The sequence below is a fragment of the Magallana gigas genome, chromosome 5 (genome assembly GCF_963853765.1).
Source record: "Magallana gigas chromosome 5, xbMagGiga1.1, whole genome shotgun sequence".
In the NCBI taxonomy this organism is placed as follows: Eukaryota; Metazoa; Mollusca; class Bivalvia; order Ostreida; family Ostreidae; genus Magallana; species Magallana gigas.
In genome coordinates, this window is record NC_088857.1 from 45,128,536 (window position 1) to 45,137,210 (window position 8,675).

The 8,675-nt window shown below is 35.2% G+C and overlaps 1 protein-coding gene across 2 annotated transcripts in view; it reads left to right on the forward strand.

Annotated features, from left to right (window-relative positions):
- Positions 1–645: 645 nt before the first annotated feature.
- The window catches only part of LOC105339768 (uncharacterized), an 8,616-nt gene continuing 586 nt past the window's right edge, over positions 646–8,675 (forward strand). The window contains exons 1-7 of one of the 2 annotated variants that reach the window (XM_011445482.4): positions 646–895; positions 3,628–3,692; positions 6,496–6,924; positions 7,037–7,193; positions 7,284–7,406; positions 8,002–8,139; positions 8,227–8,376. In XM_011445482.4, the coding sequence (XP_011443784.4) occupies positions 814–895; positions 3,628–3,692; positions 6,496–6,924; positions 7,037–7,193; positions 7,284–7,406; positions 8,002–8,139; positions 8,227–8,376 (1,144 nt within the window). In that variant the 5' untranslated portion in view covers positions 646–813. Of the gene's footprint in view, positions 896–1,850; positions 1,894–3,627; positions 3,693–6,495; positions 6,925–7,036; positions 7,194–7,283; positions 7,407–8,001; positions 8,140–8,226; positions 8,377–8,675 lie in introns of those variants that run through there. The other variant, XM_066085809.1, reaches the window with a different exon arrangement.

Sequence of the window (8,675 nt, forward strand, 5' to 3'; positions counted from 1 at the left end):
TACAAAAGTATGTTGTTGATGCGTGAATTTTTGTAAGTGATCGGAACTTACATACATTTAGTGCACAGCAGGCACGTAGCGTCGTTTTTGAAAAGGGGGGGGGGGGGCAGACTCATCCAAAAAATCTTGACAAGCCAAAAAAAAAAGGGAAAAGGTTTACTTCCAAAATTCTGAAAATCCTAATCCGTGCGGGGGGGGGGGGGGGGGGGGGGGCTATAACTTCAATACAGTTTCACTGATTATTTCCTTATTTTCAATTCATATTTTTACATGTTCCCTTAAAAAGTGGGGGGGGGGGGCATCTCCATCTTAATTCAATTTTTTGTATGTAAATTTAGGACCCCCCCCACCCCCCCCCCCTTCCCGATGCTACGTGCCTGCACAGACTGTACAGACTTTCGTCATAGGTATAAACAATTGTATTCATGGAAGGATTGGCTGTTCCATTCACGTAATATAACGATTTACAATAACAATAATTTTTCACTGCAATGCTACTTACCTTGAATTTCATATCCAAATGAACTACTCAATTTGAATAATCATACATTAGTGAGATACGCAATTTTGGATCACCCTGTAGCCGCACTTGGCAGCTTCTCATAGCGCACACCTCTGTAGCCCTCTCACTGAGTGATCCCTGGCTATACGTATATGATTACAAGTGTTTCCCTGATCACTTAATTTCGGGGAATCACTTAAAAAACTGCGAGCTAGAATATACGAGCTTCTACAACTGGATATATCATTATGTGATTGATATAATATATATATACTTACATTTTGTGTCTAAAGTCAAATTTAAGAAACAAAATGATTCGTTTTATTTATTTCGTTCTTCAGTTTGGATATTTTGTGTCCTTGGTTTTATCTGTGAGCACTGGATTCGGGAAAAGTAAGTGAAGGAATGTTCTTATCTAAAAAAAACTTGTCAATATTTATTAAGAAAATTTCAGTCTGTTCTTCCAGAAACCAACTTTAACAACCTATTGTATTGTGATTTTAACCTTTTTTCGTCATTATACTCCTACTGTACATGTGATCCTTGACTGTGTTCGTGTACATTTGTATATACTGATTTTGAACCTAAAATACCAGTGAACTGATCTTGAGTAAATGAAGAATTGATCTCAGGGGTTTAAAATAATTCTAGTAATTTGAAAATCTTTTAATTTGATCTATACATGTATGATCAAACATATTCTTTGAAACATATAAAAAACACAAAATACATGTAATTAATATTCATATACTTTTAATCTTTTCAATTTTTAACAATCGGACCAGTTTTACAGATATGGGATTATAAAACACAGACCAGACAATAGTTTTAAAAATTTACATATTTACGTTGATCTTTCAAGTTTTCAAATCAAAATTACCTAGATAGATGTGAAAAATTTTATTGATATTTTGAAACTAGCTCATTTTTTTCAAGTGTTCTACACCAAAGTTGCTCTTTGTTCTTAAAATCTGGTACATTAATCTCAGACACGTGACTTGATTGATTACGTCCTAATGAGTTCTCTCAATAACCTTCCTTTCGTTAGTTATAACAGAGGACGCATAGTTAATGATATGAAGCTGAAGCACCCATTTCCTCCCTTGAAGAATTAAAACACAGGTTTAAAGAGGTTTTGTGGTTTGTTGTTTACTAATTGCCGGGGTCTGGTGAGCCTGTGGTCATACGGACGTGCAAACGTTTGCAGCCAAATTGTTTATTGGCGTAAAATTAGTTATCAAACGACGCTTTCATTCCTAATTCCCTTGGTTTTATGCATCGCGCGCTTGGTTTCGTCCAGGCCTTTGATATACTAGGGATATCCTTGATATTGTTTACATGTTGTATTCCAAGAACTCAGAGTATGAACGTACTAACACAACCAGCAGGCGGTTTGTATTAAGAATCCAAGGCCACCTTACATACATGTAACAATCTGATCTCTCTCTCTCTCTCTCTTTCTCTCTCTCTCTCTCTCTCTCTCTCTCTCTCTCTCTCTCTCTATTTGGGATTATAAATGCATACTAGTATTCTTTTTCTTAATTTCTAAAATATTAATAACTAAAGACTTCGATATATAGCATCTAATGTATACGATTTTAGAAATAAAGGAAACAAAGATATGTATCGACTTCAAAGCGATATATCTTAGCATGCAGTGGCGTAGCGCCCTTTACGCAAAAACGCAAATGAATACACAATATTTTGCAAAGCAAATGGTTTATGATTTGAGTTTCCTATTGTTTGCACGTAAACAAATCGTATTGAGACTCCACTGAATTATAATCTGCATATTTTTAGTATTCAGTTCTCATCGTAAACCATGCAATTACTACGATTCAGGAAAATACCGCCATTCCATACTTTACATTAAATTTAATTGGAAGTTCGTTTGAATCATAAATTAATATGGACGAGCTATAATACCTTTGACTTTCATGTTATTGGCTTAAAGAATGATCTACAATAAACGTTTTTAAATGAGATGAACAACTTTTAACTCCTTTCAAGTTTAAATATTCATACTAAAATCTGAAAACACATCAAGTTTTGAGTGTTTGTCCGTAATTGTATTCTGTCAGTCTATACTTACATGTAATTTAAAGTCGGCGGTCGGGTGATTAAAATTTAGACAAAGTCACAATACATTGTGATAAACTTGATCAAAAATTTCTCATTTAGGTAAGTATGTTACGGTTTGAATAATAGACCTGATTCAAAACACCTATTATCTTTAGTCATATGCAGTTGGTTTCCGCTGGGGTATCAGTGTTTCATATATAATTACATATTCTTTTAAAATTCAACATTTCCCTTACACGTACAGTATGTAAAATTGTAACATTTTGAGACAATATCTCATCATCAAAAGCCTGTAAATTTAAAAGCTAAAACCTAAAATCCAAGAGCATCGGGGGTCTTGAAATTTTAAAGAAAATATTCGAAGAGTATCAGGTAAATAATGTTTATCTCGTAATTCATATTTATTGGAATCATAATACTTAAAAAATGTCATATTTTTAAGGCTGTTTTGTCATTCAAATAGCATAAAATCCAGGAGCTCCAGACCCCCAACCTTTTTTTGAATACAGTAAATTAAAAGGTAGCTACGCCACTGGCATGTGTTGTTTGCAAGAATACTAGATATTTAAAACATTGAAGCAAAAACTTTGATCTGATTTGCCTGCACAACGAGCTTTTTTGTTATGTTTCTAAACCAGCCATATGAGCGACAGACAATGGGGTGTTCTGTTGTTTTACTTAGGCTTCCCAAAATGTACCAGTCGCCGTGTCTGATATCTGATAAAACTGTCAAAGTACATTCTTCACTCACTTAAATGACATAGTGGGGTCTTATAACTTTACCAAAGCATGAAATGGTGAGGAAAAAATTGAAGTACAAACATGAACATTAAATCAATAAGCAATGACTATACACTCATTCAGTCTCTGATACAGGAGTTGGAATCCTATCATTTGGAATGAATTATTTCGTCTTTTGAAATACCAACTGCATATATTTTAAAACCAGAAATAGAAAAGTAAAATTACAAAATATGTCCGTAGTTTAGATATACTCCGTGATTTATTGCATCTCTTGACCTATATTCATGTTCTTTTTTAAGTTGTGCAACGTAGAGAAAAGCCCGATCGAGTGCGACGTTCTACTCAAGATGGCGGCGATTTACCGGTGAGTACCATGCAGGGATAGGGTCAATTATAATGGAAATTAATTAAGTTACAATTACTTGCTTAAATTCTTCAACTAAATTACCATTACCATTTCAAGAGTTTTCAAATGTAATGAATTAAATTACAATTACTTTGCACATGTAATTAATAACATTACCAATTATATTTGACATCAAAATTTAATAAAAACATGATTTAGCTACAACACATAAATATTTAAGGAGGTGTTTCCATAATGTGAATTAAAGTAAGTCATAATCAACATGCTTTCACTGTTTTAGAAATTGCTAACTACTCTGATATGTAACAATTTTAATTTTGGAAAGAAAAGAAAAATAAAATTTGGTTTTATTGTTTATTTCAAAACGAAGGTAGTCACAATATGGAGGTGTTCTATACCACCTTGATAATCAATAAACATTCGAAAGTCATATCCCCTAACCCACTACTAAAGTATTTCCTGCCTGCAAAATTATTATCTGACAATTTTCTAATGCTACTATGTAGTGTATTGTTTGATTGAAACGTTGTACATGATGTAGCAGTATGTCTCCGGCGTACTTATCAAACTTTTACATTGAAAGGTATTTTGAATGGCAGCGTTGCATTACTTGATTGTGTCCGAAGGATTTTTACTCGGTACGAGATTCGACAAGTATATGAGAGATCCACAATAGTATTTTAATCAAATTGGGGGAGAGGGGATACGGTCGCTCAGATTTATTTTTTTAAGAATTCAGAGAATTTTTACTATAAAGTTTACGAAATCAGACTTTCCACCTAGTGTAGATTTTTCGATGTCATTGGAATTTATTAGTATTTTTTGGAATAGATTTTCGGAATAAACGATATACAAATACTAGTAAGCATAAAAGTATGTCTTTGATATATCAGAGCTTGATTCCTTACTAATAAAATGTCATCATAAAACACAATTACAATCACCTACTGCCAAATCACTAAAAAGGTATTAAAATATCTGAATATCAGTCATTATGAACTTTATTCATTAAACGTTTAAAAACCAGTAAAATTTGCTATGCCTGTATATCAAAGCTTCAGAAAGATGTTACTGTCTTTCTTATAGTCGCATCCACAAATCAAAGGCCCTCAGAGAGCATATACATATACATTAGAGCAGCAGAATTACTGGAATTATAACACATACATGATGTCTTAATTGAAAAGATTTTCAAGATCCACATGTTACAAGCTTTATTGTATGTGAAATGATTTAAAATTGCAGAGATACGTTTCACAAGGAATAAAATTGATGAACTGTTATACACGGAAAAATATAACAGTGCAATGCATGATTAAATAGATATACTATCTGTCAAAGATAAATTTGATGTATATCATAAAACACATACCAAGTTTTCAAATGTAACATTTACTATGAAATAAAATTTAAAAAAAAAGATAAACAAGCATGTTCATTGCAAAGACCACTGATAATTTTTCATTTTTGATATTAACCACAAGTGGTTCCTTTAGATTCCGACTTCAAATTGCTTTTACGTCATTATATTAACTAATTTTTATCAATTACCCTGGCTCGAAGAGAAAGAGATAAAAAGGAAGGAGATCCATGGTACGTCAAAGCCGACCACGTTATTACATCATGGTCTATTTGTGTCGGCAATGTCATTGTAGCTTTAGATTTATAGGAATTGAAACCGCACGAAAAACAAACTTGCCAAAACAAAATTTCAAACAGTTTCCAAACACATGTTTTGAATTTTAGTAAACAATGCACACTTTGATTACCCTTTGTTAAAACACAACAGCTGAGAATTTTAAGTTACTTGTGGTCTGAACGCAAGAGAACATGAACAATTTGGATGCTGAGAAATTTGCCTCTGGTATAGCCAGTTGTGGTGTGTCAATAGGTTCAGTGTAGCATGGCTTACACCAAACTGGAAACAACACTGAAAACTTATGATAAAAAGTTCAATTCTCTGATAAGGATTGTTGCAACTTCAGATAGGCCGTAGTTCTGAAGTTTGCCAACAAAAATATCTGGCTGCCTCTGTAGGTTTTCCAGTGGATATTCTGCATTCCCTATGTTACCTTTGTGAATAACATTCAGACATGATAGACATTGTACTAACAGTGAAATAAGTTTATTAATAAACACACGCCGAAAAGTTTCATATATTAGTATCCAACCAAAAAGATAAAATTTTCATCATTCACAATAGGAAGTTTAATGTTGAAGCATAGTCATGATATTATACGCAATGGTGTGCTATTTCAAGACATTTTTTTTTTATTAATTCCCTTGTTTGGTGCAATATCTCTAAATTCTGGCGGTTTTTTTTTTTTGGGGTCTGTTAATTGAGAGGGGGCTGCGGTTACCGTACATGGGTATCCAAATGTAATATGTAATATATCATAAATGCAAGTTTTAATAGCATAGTCTTTTAAATAAAAGTTCAAAATTAATAATTAATCCTCATTTCTTGGATTACTGTTAAAAAAAGATCCAGTTATAAAACACTTATCGTTGTTTAACAACTTAATTGTTGCTCAGTGGTCTAGTGGTTACCCACCAGCGATCTCCCCATGCCCCTCTAACCGTGGAACTCATGTGTTCATGATGGAGGCCGATTTATAGTCGTTTTACGTCACTAGGCATCAGCGCGAACGCTTGAGATTAGACATAAACATTAACAACTCCTCAGTAGAGGGGTGCTCAAAAGACATTCTAACATATGTTGTATACTGTACTCACAATAAGATTAAAATAAGAAGATATATCAATAGATGTATTACATGATTTATATTATGCTTAACAGCCTCTTCCAATGATGGGTGGATCACATCAAGGAGGAAGTTATCAAGCCGGAAGCTATCAGACAGGACAAGGAAGTGACTCGTCGGGTGTTCAGATTCCAAATTTTGAACCCGAATATCGTTCTTATGATGTTTCTCAAGATTTAGGTGGACAAAGCGGTGGTTCTGGTCAGACCAGTACAGGCAGTAGACTCTACAACAGTCGGCCGGATAATTCGTATGGCACACAAGATTCAAACAGACAAAATGTGTACACCTCCGGCGGAAGTGGCGTCAATCCAAATTATTATCCGGGTAACACAGGAAGTGGATCGACTATTTATAGGGGCGGTAGCAGTAGTTACTATCCCTCTGGAAGCGGCTCTGCTGTGTATCCTATAAACAGGGGCAGGGCGACGGCTCCAAATACAGGCGGCATGTCCAATGATCCAGTAATTATCTTTCTAAGATTTTGCATTATGAAATGGAGCGATATGGATCAAAATTAATTAGAAAAAAAACTTGAAGCATTACTAATGTGATATTTCTATGTTAATTTTGTAGAATTGTCCAGCACCTGGTGGTTATGATGTTTACATCAATGGGTTAAGGTGCAACGAGGCAGTTCGTACGTTAGGAAAATTTATTTGTTATACATATGAAAGATCTTCCAGTGATTGCTGCGAAACTTGTCTTGCTGTTAAACAAAGTTACAATACAGGTAGGCAATTCTGCCACATCCAGTAAATAATACATTGCATTGACGAAACTGTTAAAGCATCGTAACATGGCTCTTTTTATTTTGTTTCAGGCTGCGAATACGGAGACCGAAGTTTCCAGTGCAGAAACATTGAGGCATTTGATTGTTACGTAGCAAGAACACGTGACATCTGCTGTGACAGATGTGCTCAGTACCTACGCCAACTCAATACAGGTATGGCGCGAGTCAACAGGGCGTTACATGTATTTACTGCTGTGCAGTTTTCTTTTACAATAACTACCGGTATATTTTCCATGCAACTTACTATATGCACTCTCAAGTTAGCATCCTAGTTAACAGTTTGGGTAAGGAAGAGATATGACACCTCTAGTTTTCTTTCCAAATGCGCCGAAAATTACCTTCACTTTGTATTTTAAATATGGCCCTGGTAATTGTTACCATAGTGTTTTCAAAAGATTGAGATTCAGTTGAACCAGAAACTCGTGTATGCACCACTGACACACTGGTGTATGTCCGAGGCTCACTGTGTCAGTAGCGTAAATGATCTCACATACAAAAAAAAATCCCCACGTGCTGATCCGATCGGCAGGGATTCCATCTTAAGGGTAACATAATGAGGAACTAATTGTCGGGAATTCCCCTCACTGCTGGAGCTTGTCAGCTACTCTTGGTTTAATTGAAGGCTTTGATTTCAAAGGAATTGCAACGGTAAAATGCATGAGGTGCGTTTTTTCTGCAGTGTAAGCGTTTTCGCCTTTCCGTTTCTTTTTCTGACCATGAAACGTCTAATTTTCGCTATTCTTTTCAGGTGTTGCAAATTGTGCTTATGGAGACCTCACGCCTCGCTGTGCCGTAATCAACCAAAAGCGCCATCTATGTTACTTACCTGAAAACCAGAGATTGTGTTGCATTACTTGTCCCCGGGTTGCCACGGATTCAACCCCAGGTATGAGCTACTCTCTCTCTCTCTCTCTCTCTCTCACGCGCGCGCGCGCGCGCGAGTTTACTTGTTCAAACATCAGTTCCCTTGCAGATTGCCGTTGGGGTGATCAGAACCCAGAACTGTGTACCCCATACACTCCAAACGGTATAATGAGGATCAACTGCTATCAGAGCTCTGTCAAACAGGTGTGCTGCAGAACCTGTGAACACATCAAGAGTAGCATTAGGAGCCCAGTAGCAGGTAATGGCATAGAAGAGCTCAAGCAAAGAGAGACAACTCAATTTTATATGTAACTGTAATCGACCTCGTATTAACTTTAACGATTTTTTAACTTCGGTCTGATAAATCTTTTGATAAAATACGCAATGAGTTCCAAATACTTACTGTCATCATATACATAAAGAAATTGGCTTTTTCCATAAATCACCAATAAAGTATATAAATTATGATGCGGAGACGAATCAAGTGGTCGAGTACATGTATAATATTTCAGTTTCTATTGAAAACATAGCAAAATATCTAATTTAGCAATCACGATT